The sequence below is a fragment of the Papio anubis genome, chromosome 12, assembly GCF_008728515.1.
Source record: "Papio anubis isolate 15944 chromosome 12, Panubis1.0, whole genome shotgun sequence".
Lineage (NCBI taxonomy): Eukaryota > Metazoa > Chordata > Mammalia > Primates > Cercopithecidae > Papio > Papio anubis.
The window spans coordinates 90,799,833-90,817,802 of NC_044987.1; the positions used below are offsets into that span (position 1 = coordinate 90,799,833).

The 17,970-nt window shown below is 39.4% G+C and overlaps 1 protein-coding gene across 7 annotated transcripts in view; it reads right to left on the reverse strand.

Moving 5' to 3' along the window:
* IMMP1L (inner mitochondrial membrane peptidase subunit 1) overlaps nt 1-17,970 on the reverse strand; it is a 92,189-nt gene that overhangs the window by 19,935 nt on the left and 54,284 nt on the right. For all 7 annotated transcript variants that reach the window (XM_021926823.1, XM_009186373.3, XM_031653930.1 and 4 more), the window contains one exon: nt 16,974-17,100. In XM_021926823.1, the coding sequence (XP_021782515.1) occupies nt 16,974-17,100 (127 nt within the window). The remainder of the gene's footprint in view (nt 1-16,973; nt 17,101-17,970) is intronic.

Sequence of the window (17,970 nt, forward strand, 5' to 3'; positions counted from 1 at the left end):
AATACTAACAATAGGTCAAATATGATGAGGACTGAGAGTTGATCACTGGAGAGACAACAAGAGAAGTCATTAGGGACTTTGACAAGAACCATCAATGAAGTGGTGGAGACCAAAGCCTAACTGGAATGAGTTCAAAAAAATAATACGAAGCTCAGAATGGAGTTAACTATACACAACTCTTCCCTATAGGAGGATGTGGTGTCAAGGGAGTTTGTTTAGATGTAGATTTTACAACATATTTGTTGATAGGAATTTATTATATTTCAAAATGCCTAACTATTCCATAGTTACCCCATGGATTAAAAGCATAGTCCTGGATTATCACACAATATTATACTACTAAACATTATGAAGTGTGTTTCTTCTTAATTGGCTTTATAACAAAATTTTAGTGTATTTCTGAGCCCTGTCCCTACATTCCCTAAGGGAATAGAGACTAAATTAAGTAGAGGTTTACTTTGCATTTTGCCTCCTGTGCAAACCAATAGGAGAATGCCAACTTTTATTTTATTTTATTTTATTTATTTTATTTTATTTTATTTTATTTTATTTTATTTTATTTTATTTTATTTTTTTATTTTATTTTTGAGACGGAGTCACGCTCTGTCGCCCAGGCTGGAGTGCAGTGGCCAGATCTCAGCTCACTACAAGCTCTGCCTCCCGGGTTTATGCCATTCTCCTGCCTCAGCCTCCCGAGTAGCTGAGACTACAGGCTCCCGCCACCTCGCCCGGCTAGTTTTTTGTATTTTTAGTAGAGACGGGGTTTCACCATGTTAGCCAGGATGGTCTCGATCTCCTGACCTTGTGATCCGCCCGTCTCGGCCTCCCAAAGTGGGATTACAGGCTTGAGCCACCGCGCCCGGCCAACTCATTTTATTTATTTCTTATTTGCTACATGCTCCTACTTCCAACTAAATTATTTTTTCTGATAAAGCAATAGCTTCTAGCAGCAAACTGAGGAATTCCTGTAGAATATACAGAAAGGCAACATACTCAATATATTTGAGCTCATGACAATTTGTTTCTTTCGAGAGTCACAAATTAATCTCATATCTTTACAGTAGCCAATGCTTAGTTCATACATAACCCCAGGAAAGAATTATTGGCTTCAGTACCTTCAAAATAAACAAAACAAACAGCATCTTTTTTTTCCCCCCTCTTTTCTTGAGACAGAGTTTCACTCTTATTGCCCAGGCTGAAGTGCAGTGGCGCAATCTCGGCTCACTGCAACCTCCACCTCCCAGGTTGAAGGGATTCTCCTGCCTCAGCCTCCCAAGTAGCTGAGATTACAGGCGCCTGTCACCACACCCGGCTAATTTTTTTGTATTTTTAGCAGAGAGAGGGTTTCGCCATGTTGGGCAGGCTGGTCTCAAACTCCTGACCTCAGGTGATCTGCCTGCCTTGGCCTCTCAAGTACTGGGATTACAGGCGTGAGCCACCGTGCCAGGCCCACAACAGCGTCTTAACAGGGACTGCTTAGTTTCCAAATACCTAACAGTAAAAAGTAAAGCTGATTCATAAGCGTTGCTCGCCATGTGGTCTTTTAAAACTCTGGAATGGAAAACAAACAAAAAAGAACTCTGGAAAGAATAAAATGATCCCACATCACTACATCACTTAACCAATGATTTGTTTATGTTCTTTTCTGCCAACCTACAAACAAGGCTATTTCTTTGACATGCTAAACTCTACAGGCTAGATTCCAATGAAGAATTTTGGTGTTTGGCTTTCTGAAGCACCTACATACAAGAATAAACTTTCTTAGTCTGGAATTCAAAACATATTTTAATATTGTTCATTTTATTAAGCAGCTCAATCAAGATATGAATGGTAATATCTTCATCTTATAAACAACAATGATTTTTCTAAGAGGATGCAGAGGTAAGGGTAAGAAACTCATTTCATAAAATATTGTACCAGTGTGCTTCTGAGATAGCTAAAAAAAAGGGACAGACAAAAGGGGTAGACCCTGCAAACATTTTGGCTATCTTCTCAGAGCACTCCAAACTTGGATGAAATTTTGTTATAAATCACCTTGATTAAAGGAACACATTTGCTAAAGTGGTTCTGTAATAGCTACACAATTCTTAGGACTTGAATAACCCAGCGTAGAAAAACTGGCAAGGGACAAACTCTCAAAAACACTGGCTTCTCTTTCAGAACCAATACTGCCCCTGATCAGAAATACTTCCCTGTGTTTTTTTAAAAATAATAAAGACAAATACATTTTAAAGTAAGTATAATTTGATGAGATGGGAACAGAAATAGGCAAAGTGTATTCTGAAAGAAGTAGTAGTGGCATCGTGAGGGTTACAGATTCTGAAGTCACTACTTGTGTTTCAATCCTCTCACTGTTTGAAATTGGGCAAGTTATTTAGCCTCCTTCTTTAGATTACCTATCAGTAAAATACTACTCTTACCTACTCATCATGTTGCTGTTGTGAAAATTAAACAAGTTAACCTTTGAAAAGATTCTCAACAGTATGGATGAAGTACAAAATAAGTGTTGACCAAGATTATTAGAATGATGTACTGTATACTTACAAATTTGTCTAACAAAAGTGAATGGAATACACCCAGAACAAAATGGCAATGTCATGTAATTTGTACATTTATCAAATATATAAAAACTCAGTAATAGAATGCCCTACTGGTGTTCTACCACACAGTAGAGTGATTATGGTTAACAATATTGTGTTGTATATGAAGGAGCTACTCAGAAGACTGATGTGGAAGGAGCATCTGAGCCCTGGAGGAGGAGGTTGCAGTGAGGTGAGATTGTGCCACTGCACTCCAGCTTGGGCAACAGAGCAAGACCATGTCAAAAAACAAAACAAAACAAAACAAAACAAAACCCCAAGAGGATGTTGAATGTTCTCACTACAAGGAAATAAAAACTACATGAGGTGGAAGATGGCCGAATAGGAACAGCTCCAGTCTCCAGCTCCCAACACGAGCAACACAGAAGACAGGTGAATTCTGCATTTTCAACTGAGGTACTGGGTTCATCTCACTAGGGATTGCTGCTGCAGCCCGACCAGCCAGAGCTGAAGCAGGGCGAGGCATTGCCTCACCTGGAAAGCTCAAGGGGGAAGGGAATCCCTTTTCCTAGCCAGGGGAACTGAGACACATAACACCTGGAAAATTGGGTAACTCCCACCCCAATACTGCCCTTTACCAAGGGTCTTAGCAAACGGGCACACCAGGAGACTATATCCCACACCTCACCGGGAGGGTCCCACGCCCAGGGAGCCTCCCTCATTGCTAGTACAGCAGTCTGCGATCTAACTGCAAGGCAGCAGTGAGGCTGGGGGAGGGGCGCCCGCCATTGCTGAGGCTTAAGTAGGTAAACAAAGCCTCTGGGAAACTCGAACTGGGTGGACCTCACAGCAGCTCAAGGAGGCCTGTCAGTCTCTGTAGACTCCACCTCCGGGGACAGGGCACAGCTAAACAACAACAACAAGACTCCACCTCCGGGGACAGGGCACTGCTAAACAACAACAACAACAAAAGCCGCAGAAACCTCTGCAGACGCAAACGACTCTGTCTGACAGCTTTGAAGAGAGCAGTGGATCTCCCAACACGGAGGTTGAGATCTGAGAAGGGACAGACTGCCTGCTCAAGTGGGTCCCTGACCCCTGAGTAGCCTAACTGGGAGACATTCCCCACTAGGGGCAGACCGACACCCCACACCTCACAGGGTGGAGTACACCCCTGAGAGGGAGCTTCCAAAGCAAGAATCAGACAGGTACACTTGCTGTTCGGCAATATTCTATCTTCTGCAGTCTCTGCTGCTGATACCCAGGCAAACAGGGTCTGAGTAGACCTCAAGCAATCTCCAACAGACCTATTAGCTGAGGGTCCTCACCAGGGAAAGAAAACTAACAGGAAGGACACTCTCACACCAAAACCCCATCAGTACGCCACCATCATCAAAGACCAGAGGCAGATAAAACCACAAAGATGGGGAAAAAGCAGGGCAGAAAAGCTAAATTCAAAAAATCAGAGCTACATCTCCCCTGCAAAGGAACGCAGCTCGTCGCCAGCAACGGATCAAAGCTGGACGGAGAATGACTTTGACAAGATGAGAGAATAAGGCTTCAGTCTTCAAACTTCAGAGCTAAAGGAGGAATTACGCATTCAGTGCAAAGAAACTAAAAATCTTGAAAAAGAGTGGAAGAATTGATAACCAGAATAATTCAATGCAGAGAAGGCCATAAACCCACCGACAGATAAAAAACCATGACACGGCAGAAACACGCGGACAAACGCAATGTTTCAGTAACCAACCGACCAACTGGAAGAAAGAGTATCAGCCACTGAGGATCAAATGAATGAAATGAAGTGAGAAGAGAAATCTAAAGAAAAAGAAGAAAAAGAAATTAACAAAAGCCTGCAAGAAGTATGGGATTATGTAAAAGACCAAATCTATTGCCCGATTGGGGTGCCTGAAAGTGAGGGGGGAGGTGGAACCAAGTTGGAAAAACACTCCTTCAGGACATTATCCAGGAGAACTTCCCAACCTAATAGGGCAGGCCAACATTCAAATTCAGGAAATACAGAGATACAAAGATACTCCCTCGAGAAGAGCAACTTCAAAGACACATAATTGCCAGATTCACCAAAGTTGAAATGAAGGAAAAATCTTAAGGGCAGCCAGAGAGAAAGGTCGGGTTACTCCACAAAGGAAGCCCATCAGACTCACAGCAGACCTCCTTGGCAAAAAAATCTACAAGCCAGAAGAGAGTGGGGGCCAATATTCAACATTCTTAAAGAAAAGAATTTGAACCCAGAATTTCATATCCAGCCAACTAAGTTTCATAAGTGAAGGAGAAATAAAACTTTACAGATAAGCAAATGCTTAGAGATTTTGTCACCATCAGGGCAGCCTACAAGAGACCTTGAAGGAAGCACTAACATGGAAAGGAACAACTGGTACCAGCCATTGCAAAAACATGCCAAAATGTGTAAAGACCATCGAGGCCAGGAAGAAAACTGCATCAACTAACGAGCAAAAATAACCATATTTAATATCATAATGGCAGGATCAAGTTCACACATAAATAAATATTAACCTTAAAAATGGGCGGGATCTAAATGTCCAATTAAAAGAACAGACTGGCGGGAACTGGATAAAGAGTCAAGACCCATCAGTTTGCACTCAGGAGACTCATCTCACATGCAGAGACATACATAGGCTCAAATAAAGGGATGGAGGGAAGATCTAACAAGCAAATGGAGAACAAAAATGGGGTTGTAACTTAGCTCCTGATAAAAACAAACTTTAACCATCAAAGATCAAAAGAGATGTATGGAGGCCACAATGGCCAAGGATCAATTCAACAGTTATTTCAACTATCCTAAAATATATATGCACCCAACAGATACCCAGATTCATAAAGCAAATCCTTAGAGAGACTTAAAAGAGACTTAGACTCCCATACACAATAATGGAGACTTCAACACCAATAATCAGTCAACATTAGACAGATCACCCAGACAGAAAGCTAACAAAGGATATCCAGGAATTGAACTCATCTCTGCAGCAAGTAGACCCACACACATCTACAGAACTCTCCACCCCAAATCAACAGAACATACAATTCCTCTCAGCACCACATCACACTCCTATTCCAAAAATGACCACATAATTGGAAGTAAAGCACTCCCTCAAAGCAAAATGCACAAGAACGAAATTATAACAAATTGTCTCCTCAGACCACAGTGCAATCAAACTAGAACTCAGGACTAAGAAACTCAATCAAACCGCCTCAACTACATGAAAACTGAACAACCTGGGTTCTGAATGACTACTGGGTACATAATGAAATGAAGGCAGAAATAAAGATGTTCTTTGAACCAATGAGAATAAAGATACAACATACCAGAATCTCTGGGACACATTTAAAGCAGTGTGTAGAGGGAAATTTATAGCACTAAATGCCCACAAGAGAAAGCTAAGAAAGATCTAAAATTGACACTCTAACATCACAATTAAAAAGAACTAGAGAAGCAAGAGCAAACACATTCAAAGCTAGCAGAAGGCAAGAAATAACTAAGATCAGAGCAGAACTGAAGGAGATAGAGACACAAAACCTCCAAAAAAAATCAATGAATCCAGGAGTTGGTTTTTGAAGAGATCAACAAAATTGATAGACCACTAGCAAGACTAATAAAGAAGAAAAGAGAGAAGAACTCAAATAGATGCAATAAAAATGATAAAGGAGGTATCACCACCCAATTCCACAGAAATACAAACTACCATCAGAGAATACTATAAACACCTCTACATTACAAACGAAAACCTAGAATAAATGGATAATTTCTGACACTTACACTCTTCCAAGACTAAACCAGGAAGAAGTTGAATCCCTGAATAGACCAATAGCAGGCTCTGAAATTGGAGGCAATAATTAATAGCTTACCAACCAAAAAAGTCCAGACTAGATGGATTCACAGCTGAATTCTACCAGAGGTACAAGGAGGAGCTGGTACCATTCCTTCTGAAACTATTCCAATCAATAGAAAAGAGGGAATCCTCCCTAACTCATTTTATGAGGCCAACATCATCCTGATACCAAAACCTGGCAGAGACACAACATTTTGTGACCAATATCCCTGATGAACATCAATGTAAAAATCCTCAATAAAATACTGGCAAACCGGATCCAGCAGCACATCAAAAGCTTATCCACCATGATCAAGTGGGCTTCATCCCTGATGCAAGGCTGGTCTAACATACGCCAGACAATAAACGTAATCCAGCATATAAACAGAACCAACTACAAAACTACATGAATATCTCAATAGATGCAGAAAAGGCCTTGACAAAATTCAAGAGCCCCTTCATGCTAAAAAACGCCAATAAATTCGGTATTGATGGAACATACCTCAAAATAATAAGAGCTATTTATGACAAACCCAGCCAATATCATACTGAATGGGCAAAACTGAAAAAAATTCCCTTTGAAAACTGGCAATAAGACAGGATGCTCTTCACCAATTCTATTCAACATAGTGTTGGAAGTTCTGGCTAGGTAGCCAGGCAAAAGAAATAAATAAAGGGTATTCAGTTAGAAAAGAAGAAGTTAAATTGTCCCTGTTTGCAGGTGATATGATTGTATATTTAGAAAACCCCATTGTCTCAGCCCAAATCTCCTTAAGCTGATAAGCAACTTCAGCAAAGTCTCAGGATACAAAAATCAATGTGCAAAAATCACAAGCATTCTTATACACCAGTAACAGACAAACACAGAGCCAAATCATGAATGAACTTCCATTCACAATTGCTTCAAAGAGAATCAAATACCTAGGAACTAAACTTTACAAGGGATGTAAAGGACCCTTCAAGGAGAACTACAAACCAATCGCCAGTGAAATAAAACAGAACACAAACAAATGGAAGAACATACCATGCTCATGGACAGGAAGAATCATTATCGTGAAAATGGCCATACTGCCCAAGGTAATTTATAGATTCAGTGCCATCCCCATCAAGCTACCAAATGACTTTCAGAATTGAAAACTACTTTAAAGTTCATATGGAACCAAAAGACCCTGCATTGCCAAGACAATCCTAAGTCAAAAGAACAAAGCTGGAAGCATCACACTACCTGACTTCAAACTATACTACAAGGCTACAGTAACCAAAACAGCATGGTACTGGTACCAAAACAGAGATATAGACCAATGGAGTAGAACAGAGTCCTCAGAAATAATAATACCACACATCTACAGCCAGCTGATCTTTGACAAACCTGAGAAAACAAGAAATGGGGGAAAGGATTCCCATTTAATAAATGGTGCTGAAAATTGGCTAGTCAGTGAAGTAGAAAGCTGAAACTGATCCTTTCCTTACTCCTTATACAAAAATTAATTCAAGATGGATTAGAGACTTAAATGTTAGACCTAATACCATAAAATCCTAGAAGAAAACCTAGGTAATACCATTCAGGACACAGGCATGGGCAAGGACTTACAAATCTAAAAACACCAAAAGCAACGGCAACAAAAGCCAAAATTGACACAAATGGGATCTAATTAACTAAAGAGCTTCTGCACAGCAAAAAGTAACTACCATCAGAGTGAAATAGGCAACCTACAGAATGGGGAAAAAATATTTGCAATCTACTCATCTCACAAAGGGCTAATATCCAGAACTTACAAAGAACTCAAACAAATTTACAAGAAAAAACAACTCCCATCAAAAGTAGGCAAGCGATGAACAGACAGTTCTCAAAAGAAGACATCTGAGGGCGGAGCAAGATGGGTCAATAGGAACAGCTCCAGTCTCCAACTCCCAGCCAGCACACAGAAGACCGGGTGATTTCTGCATTTTCAACTGAGGTGTACTGGGTTCATCTCACTGGGGGAGTGCCGATTCATCGGTGCTGGTCAGCTGCTGCAGCCCGACCAGCGAGCGAAGCAGGCTGCAGGCATCACACCTGGGAAGCGCAAGGGGGAAGGGAATCCCTTTTCCTAGCCAGGGAACTGAGACACACAACACCTGGAAAATCGGGTAACTCCCACCCCAATATTGGCGCTTTTAAGCAAACAGGCACACCAGGAGATCATATCCCACACCTGGCCGGAGGGGTCCCATGCCCACGAGCCTCCTCCCTCACAGCAGCCAGCAGTTCGTGATCTACCTGCAAGGCAGCAGCCAGGCTGGGGAGGGCTCAGCCATAGCTTGGTGAACAAAGCTGCTGGGAAGCTCTTAACTGGGTGGAGCTCACAGCAGCCTGCCAAGGAAACCTGCCTGTCTCTGTAGACTCCACCTCTGGGGACAGGGCACAGCCACACAACAACAACAACAACAACAAAGCAGCAGAAACTCTGCAGACGAAAACTACTCTGTCTGACAGCTGAAGAGAGCAGTGATCTCCAACACGGAGGCTGAGATCTGAGAAGGGACAGACTGCCTGCCTCGCGGGGTCCCTGACCCCTGAGTAGCCTAACTGGAGACATCCCCACTCTTCAGGGGCAGTCTGACACCCACACCCTCACAGGGTGGAGTATGCTACCCTGAGAGGAAGCTCAAAGCAAGAATCAGACAGGTACACTCGCTGTTCAGAAATATTCTATCTTCTGCAGCCTCTGCTGCTGATACCAGGCAAACAGGGTCTGAGTGGACCTCAAGCAATCTCCAACAGACTCATAGCTGAGGGTCCTGACTGTTAGAAGGAAAACTATCAAACAGGAAGGACACCTACACCAAAACCCCATCAGTACATCACCATCATCAAAGACCAGAGGCAGATAAAACCACAAAGATGGGAAAAAGCAGGGCAGAAAAGCTGGAATTCAAAAATAAGAGCACATCTCCCCGCAAAGGAGCAGCTCATCGCCAGCAACGGATCAAAGCCGGACGGAAAATGACTTTGACGAGATGAGAGAAGAAGGTCAGTCCATCAAATTTCTCAGAGCTAAAGGAGTGAATTACGCATCTGTTAAAGAAACTAAAAATCTTGAAAAAAGTGGAAGAATTGACGGCTAGACTAATTAATGCAGAGAAGGTCATAAACTAAATGAAAGAGATGAAAACCATGACACGCAGAAATAATGTGACAAATGCTCAAGCTTCAGTAACCGACTGATCAACTGGAAGAAAGAGTATCACATTGAGGATCAAATGAATGAAATGAAGCGAGAAGAGAAACCAAAAGAAAAAAGAAGAAAAAAGAAATGAACAAAAGCCTGCAAGAAGTATGCGATTATGTAAAAGACCAAATCGGCCTGATTGGGGTGCCTGAAAGTGAGGGGGAAAATGGAACCAAGTTGGAAAAACACTCTTCAGGATATCATCCAGAGAACTTCCCCAACCTAGTAGGGCAGGCCAACATTCAAATCCAGGAAATACAGAGAATCCAGCCACAAAGATAGCTCCTCGAGAAGAGCAACTCCAAGACACATAATTGCCAGATTCACCAAAGTTGAAATGAAGGAAAATCTTAAGGGCAGCCAGAGTGCAAAGGTCGGTTACCCACAAAGGGAAGCCCATCAGACTCAGCAGATCTCGCAGAAACTCTCCAAGCCAGAAGAGAGTGGGGCCAATATTCAACATTCTTAAAGAAAAGAATTTTGAACCCAGAATTTTCATATCCAGCCAAACTAAGTTTACAAGTGAAGGAGAAATAAAACTTTTACAGATAAGCAAATGCTTAGAGATTTTGTCACCACTAGGCCTGGCCTTACAAGAGACCCTGAAGGAAGCACTCAACATGGAAAAGGAACAACCGGGTACCAGCCATTGCAAAACATGCCAAAATGTAAAGACCATCGAGGCTAGAAGAAACTGCATCAACTAACGAAAGCAAAATAACCAGTTAATATCATAATGGCAGGATCAAGTTCACACATAACACCCTAACCTTTAAATGTAAATGGACTAAATGCTCCAATTAAAGACACAGACGGCAAACTGGATACAAAGAGTCAAGACCCATCAGTCTGCTGTATTCAGAGACCCATCTCACAGCAGAGACATACATAGGCTCAAAATAAAGGATGGAGGAAGATTTACCAAGCAAATGGAGAACAAAAAAGCAGGGGTTGCAATCCTAGTCTCTGATAAAACAGACTTTAAAAACCATCAAAGATCAAAGAGACAAAGAAGGCCATTACATAATGGTCAAGGGATCAATTCAACAGGAAGAGCTAACTATCCTAAAATATATATATGCACTCAAATACAGGAGCACCTAGATTCATAAAGCAAGTCCTTAGAGACTTACAAAGAGACTTAGACTCTATACACAATAATAATGGGAGACTTCAACACTCCACTGTCAACATTAGACAGATCAACGAGACAGAAAGTTAACAAGGACAACCAGGAATTGAACTCATCTCTGCAGCAAGCAGACCTAATAGACATCTATATAGAACTCTCCACCCCAAATCAACAGAATATACATTCTTCTTTAGCACCACATCGTACTTACTCCAAAATTGACCATATAATTGGAAGTAAAGCACTCCTCAGTAAATGTACAAGAACGGAAATTAATTATAACAAACTTTCTCTCAGACCAGTGCAATCAAACTAGAATCAGGACTAAGAAACTCAATCAAAAACCGCTCAACTACACATGGAAACTGAACAACCTGCTCCTGAATGACTACTGGGTACATAACTAAATGAGCAGATGAAATAAAGATGTTCTTGAAACCAATGAGAACAAAGATACAACATACCAGAATCTCTGGGACACATTTAAAAGCAGTGCAGAGGGAAATTTATAGCACTAAATGCCCACAAGAGAAAGCAGGAAAGATCAAAAATTGACACTCTAACATCGCAATTAAAAGAACTAGAGAAGCAAGAGCAAACACATTCCAAAGCTAGCAGAAGGCAAGAAATAACTAAGATCAGAGCAGAACTGAAGGAGATAGAGACACAAAAACCCTCCAAAAAATCAATGAATCCAGGAGTTGGTTTTTGAAAAGATCAACAAAATTGACAGACCACTAGCAAGACTAATAAAGAAGAAAAGAGAGAAGAATCAACGACGCAATTAAAAATGATAAAGGGATATCACCACCTAATCTCACAGAAATACAAACTACCATCAGAGAATACTATAAACACCTCTACGCAAATAAACTGGAAAACCTTAGAAGAAATGGATAATTTCTGACCCTACACTTTCCAAGATTCAAACCAGAAGAAGTTGAATCCCGAATAAAATTCACAATAGTAGGCTCTGAAATTGAGGCAATAATTAATAATAGCCTACCAACCAAAAAAAGTCCAGGACCAGATGGATTCACAGCTGAATTCTACCAGAGGCATGAGGAGGAGTTGGTACCATTCCTTCTGAAACTATTCCAATCAATAGAAAAAGAGGGAATCCTCCCTAACTCATTTTATGAGGCCAACATCATCCTGATACCAAAGCCTGGCAGACACACAACAAAAGAGAATTTTAGACCAATATCCTGATGAACATCGATGCAAAAATCCTCACCAAAATACTGGCAAACCGGATTCAACAACACATCAAAAGCTTATCCACCATGATCAAGGGCTTCATCCCTGGGATGCAAGGCTGGTTCAACATTCGCAAATCAATAAACATAATCCAGCATATAAACAGAACCAAAGAAAAGAACCACATGATTATCTCAATAGATGCAGAAAAGGCTTTTGACAAAATTAACAGCCCTTCGATGCTAAAAACGCCAATAAATTCGGTATTGATGGAACGCACTCAAAATAATAAGAGCTATTTATGATAAACCCACAGCCAATATCATACTGAATGGGCAAAAACTGAAAAAATTCCCTTTGAAAACTGGCACAAGACAGGATGTTCTCTCTCACCAATTTAATTCAACATAGTGTTGGAAGTTCTGGCTAGGGCAATTAGGGCAAGAGAAAGAAATCAGGGGTATTCGTTAGGAAAAGAAGAAGTCAAATTGTCCCTGCTTGCAGATGACATGATTGTATATTTAGAAAACCCCATTGTCTCAGCTCCCCAAATCTCCTTAAGCTGATAAGCAACTTCAGCAAAGTCTCAGGATACAAAATCAATGTGCAAAATCACAAGCATTCTTATTATACACCAATAATGACAAACACAGAGCCAAATCATGAATGAACTTCCATTCACAATTGCTTCAAAGAGAATCACCTAGGGAATCCAACTTACAAGGATGTAAAGGACCTTCAAGGAGAACTACAAACCACTGTCAGTGAAATAAAAAGAGGACACAAACAAATGGAAGAACATACCATGCTCATGGATAGGAAGAATCAATATCGCGGAAATGGCCATACTGCCCAAGGTAATTTTATGATTCAATGCCATCCCCATCGTTACCAATGAGTTTCTTCACAGAATTGGAAAAAACTGCTTTGAAGTTCATATGAACCAAAAGAGCCCGCGATTCCAAGACAATCCTAAGTCAAAGAGCAAAGCTGGAGGTATCACGCTTACCTGACTTCAAACTATACTACAGCATACAGTAAATCAAAACAGCATGGTACTGGTACCAAAACAGAGATATAGACCAATGGAACAGAACAGAGTCCTCAGAAATAATACCACACATCTACAGCCATCTGATCTTTGACAAACCTGAGAGAAACAAGAAATGGGGAAAGGACTCCCTATTTTAATAAATGGTGTTGAAAATTACAGCCATAAGTAGAAAGCTGGAACTGATCCTTTCCTTACTCCTTATACGAAAATAATCTCAAGATGGATTAGAGACTTTTAAATGTTAGACCTAATACCATAAAAATCCTAGAGGAAAAAACCTATAGGTAGTACCATATTCAGGACATAGGCATGGGCAAAGACTTCATGTCTAAAACACCAAAAGCAACGGCAGCAAAAAAGCCAAAATTGACAAATGGGATCTAATTAAACTAAAGAGCTTCTGCACAGCAAAAAGAAACTACCATCAGAGTGAACAGGCAACCTACAGAATGGGAGAAAATTTTTGTAATCTACTCATCTGACAAAATAATATCCAGAACCTACAAAGAACCTTCCAACAAATTTACAAGAAAACAAACAACCCCATCAAAAGTGGGCAAAGGATATGAACAGACATTTCTCAAAAGAGACATTCATACAGCCAACAGACATATGAAAAATGCTCATCATCACTGGCCATCAGAGAAATGCAAATCAAAACTTCACAATGAGATACCATCTCACACCAGTTAGAATGCATGTATCATTAAAAGTCAGGAAACAACAGGTGCTGAGAGGATGTGGGAGAAATAGAACACTTTACACTGTTGGTGTGGGATTGTAAAACTAGTTCAACCATTATGGAAAACAGTATGGCGCATTCCTCAAGCGATCTAGAACTAGATGCACCATATGACCCAGCCATCCCATTACTGGGGATATACCCAAAGGATTATAAATTATGTTGCTATAAAGACACATGCACACGTGATGTTTATTCCAGCAGCACTATTCACAATAGCAAAGACTTGAATCAACCCAAATGTCCATCAGTGACAGATTGGATTAAGAAAAATGTGGCACATATACACCATGGAATACTACTATGCAGCCATAAAAAGGATGAGTTTATGCCCTTGTAGGACATGATGCAGCTGGAAACCATCATTCTAGCAAACTATCACAAGAACAGAAACCAAATCGCGATGTTCTCACTCATAGGTGGAACTGAACAATCCAGGATCACTTGGACTCAGGAAGGGGAACATCACACACACCGGGCCTTATCATGGGGAGGGGAGGGGAGGGATTGCATTGGGAGTTATACCTGATGTAAATGACGAGTTGATGGGTGCAGCAGACCAACATGGCACAAGCATGTACATATGTAACAAAACCTGCATGTTATGCACATGTACTCCTACAACTTTAAAGTATAATAATAATAAATAAATTAAAAAAAAAAAAAAAAAAAAAAAAAAGAAGATATTCATACAGCCAACAGGCACATGAAAAATGCTCATCACTTGCCATCAGAGAAATGCAAATCAAAACCACAATGAGAGATACCATCTCACACCAGTTGTAGAATGGCAATCATTAAAAAGGGAAACAACAGGGAGAGATGGAGAAATAGGAACACTTTTACACTGTTGGTGGATTGTAAACTAGTTCAACCATTCTGGAAAACAGTATGGCGACTCAAGGATCTAGAACTAGAAGTACCATATGACCTAGCCATCCCATTACTGGGTATATACCCAAAGGATTATTATAAATCATGCTGCTATAAAGAAGACATGCACACGCCTGTTTATTATGCACTATTCCCACAATAGCAAAGACTTGAATCAATCCAAATGTCCATCAGTGACAGACTGGATTAAGAAAATGTGGCACATATACACCATGGAAGACTATGCAGCCATAAAAAAGGATGAGTTTGTGTCCTTTAGGACATGATGTAGCTGGAAACCATCATTCTCAGCAAACTATCACAAGAACAGAAAACCAAACACCGCATGTTCTCACTCATATGTGGGAACTGAAATGAGATCACTTGGACTCCTCGAAGGGGAACATCATATACTGGGGCCTATCATGGGGAGGAGGGAAGGGGGAGGGATTGCATTGGGAGTTATACCTGATGTAAATGACAAGCTGATGGGTGCTGACGAGTTGATGGGTGCAGCACGCCAACATGGCACAAGTATACATATGTAACAAACCTGCACGTTATGCACATGTACCCTAGAACTTAAAGTATAATAAAAAAAAATACATGAGGTGATAGATATGCTAAATATACTAATTTCATGTTTATACAATGTATATTAGTATTGAAACATCACACTATACCCCATAAATAATGTACAATTATTTTGTGTCAATTAAAAACAAAAACAAAACTCAATGAATATTTTCCTTGAATAGAACATTTAAAAAATTTACATCTTACAGTGCTGGTTATCTTCTCTGATTACTTAGCAGAGACTTCATCTGAATCCTTTTGTACTGACATCCTCCTCTAATAACTCTTAAAAAGAAATCGACAACAACGATACGGTATTTATTTGCTCTGTTGTTCTGTCTGTTGATATCATTTCTGGTTTCAAGTACATACATGATGCTAAAGCAATTCAGAAGTGACTAGAATATCTCAGGAAATGCTAATAGTCATATGAAGGTGAAATTACATGGAAAATCTAACATTTTTTAAGGAGAAGAGGATACAGTGTCCATGATGAAAGCAATAGTAGAAAAATATGTTACCTGACAGCACACTATCATCTTTAACACTGTTATCACCATAAGGTAACAATTACTGTGTATTTAGCATTGTAGTAATAAACATCAAAAGCACTTGTACAGCTGAACCATAGTCTATTACAAATGGTAAATAAATAAGATTGATTATTTAACAGTCTATTGATCAAACTTACTTATAGGGCAATCAGAGGCTATTATGGTTCAAAATAAATTTATGATGATAATGTCATTATTCAGTTGTCTGTTTACATTGAGGATGAATACAGAGATAATGTTAGTTAACAGCTGCATCAATAATTTGATAGTGACACAGAAGATGTACAGTAAAGCAGAAAATTAAGCTATAATTATTAAAGTAAGAAGAGTATATGCTGAGTAAACAAAAGGCCATCTCTTCCCCTAAGCTCTGTTACAGAAGCCATGTGATTGGTGAAAGGAGCTAACACATTGTATCTACTCTTCATTCTTCCATTTTACTATTCTTGCACTTTTTCTAGCTGTACAAGCAAAGTGGTTGTATACAATTTCAATATACACAATTTTGATTATCAAAATTTAAATAGGATGTTAAAAAAAAATAAAGCATAGGGTTTATTTGATTTTGTCAGACTTCCCACTAATAGTGGAAAATCTTTCTAAGCCAGGATCCCAAATGCATTTAGTTATCATGTCTCCTTTGTCTGCTCCAATATATGACAGGGCCTCAATCTTTCCGTGTTTTTTATGACTTTGACATTTTTGAAGAGTATTGGTCAGTTATATTGTAGAATGACCCTCAGTTTGGAATTGTCTTATGTTTTCTCATGAGTAGACTGAGGTTGTAACTTTTTTTTCCTGCAAGTGCCCTTCTTGATGCTTCAATCAGAGGCTACATTATGTTGATATATCATGTTATGATGATGAAGATAACTCAGTTAAAGTGGTGCCTGACAGGTTTCACCTCTAAGGTTTTTTCCCTTTGTAATAAATATCTTGGGAGAGATACTTTAAGATTATGCAAAGTTCTATTTCTTCTCAAACTTTTTTCCAATAATTTTAGCATCCACTGGTAAATTTTGCCTGTAACAATTATTGCGATGTTTATGTAGATTTTAAAAGTAACTAAAATATATAAAATATAATGGCTGAATTGTTCTTGATATAAATATATTTAAATTCTACTGGATGCATTTTTTCTTACATTCAAAATATGAATAAACATTATTTTCTTTTGTCAGCATTCAGTTAATGTTAATCAATTATGACACCAAAAAATAACATAATTGAAATGTTACTTACATAACTATGGCTTTTAAAGAAATCTGATGGACTAGTGGTGAGGATTTTGTCTCCTTCCAAACCAATTACTCTTTTACAAATATTTGATTTTGGATCACTTGGGCTTTTTGCAATCACAATGTCACCTCTGAGGGGGAAAAGTCAAAGAAATGTCTGTATTATTTATTAAGCATAAACACATGCATGGCACTGCTTTAATACTTTTATAAGGCAACTTAAACAAAGCCATAACCTTTATCCTCTCATATACTGACTCTTCCATACATTTACTGGTTTTGAGAACCTTTGCGACTGAATACTTTGGGTGAGGATCCAACAATAAGAGTGATGAAAAGGCTATCTAAAATTTCTGATAATTTCAGAAGATTCTAAACTTTCAGATAATTCCACAAGAATTATCTTTTTGCATTGTATCCACTATGCTTTACTCCTGTGTCCAAATTCTTAGAACCAAAATTGTGGGAAAGCAATTCTATATAGGCCAGGTACAGTGGCTCACAACTATAATCTCAGCACTTTGGGAGGCTACGGCAAGGGGATTGCTTGAAACCAGGAGTTCATGGCTACAGTAAGCTCTGATCGTGCCACCATGGGCAACAGACTGAGACCATGTCTCAAAAAAACAAACAAACAAACACCAAGAAAAACCCCAAATGAACCAAAACAAACAAACAAACAAAAAACCCTCCACACAATTCCATATAAATACTAACAAATTAAGTAAACAAATATTGCTGTCCAGGCAGTAGCACTGATTGACTTTAGGGTACACTAAAAAGGTAAAAACATCATCCATGTTTCCCTAGAACTTCCCTAGAACTCAAATAATTGAGGAATGATAGCATATAAGTCCTATAACCTATATCAAAAGAACTTATATTTGAGAACAAAAATCAAAAGATACAACAAAATAAAATGCTAAAAGTTGCCCAAATATACACTCTGAAAAATAAAATGAGACATCAAACATATAAAACCAATAAGGGTCTGATTACAT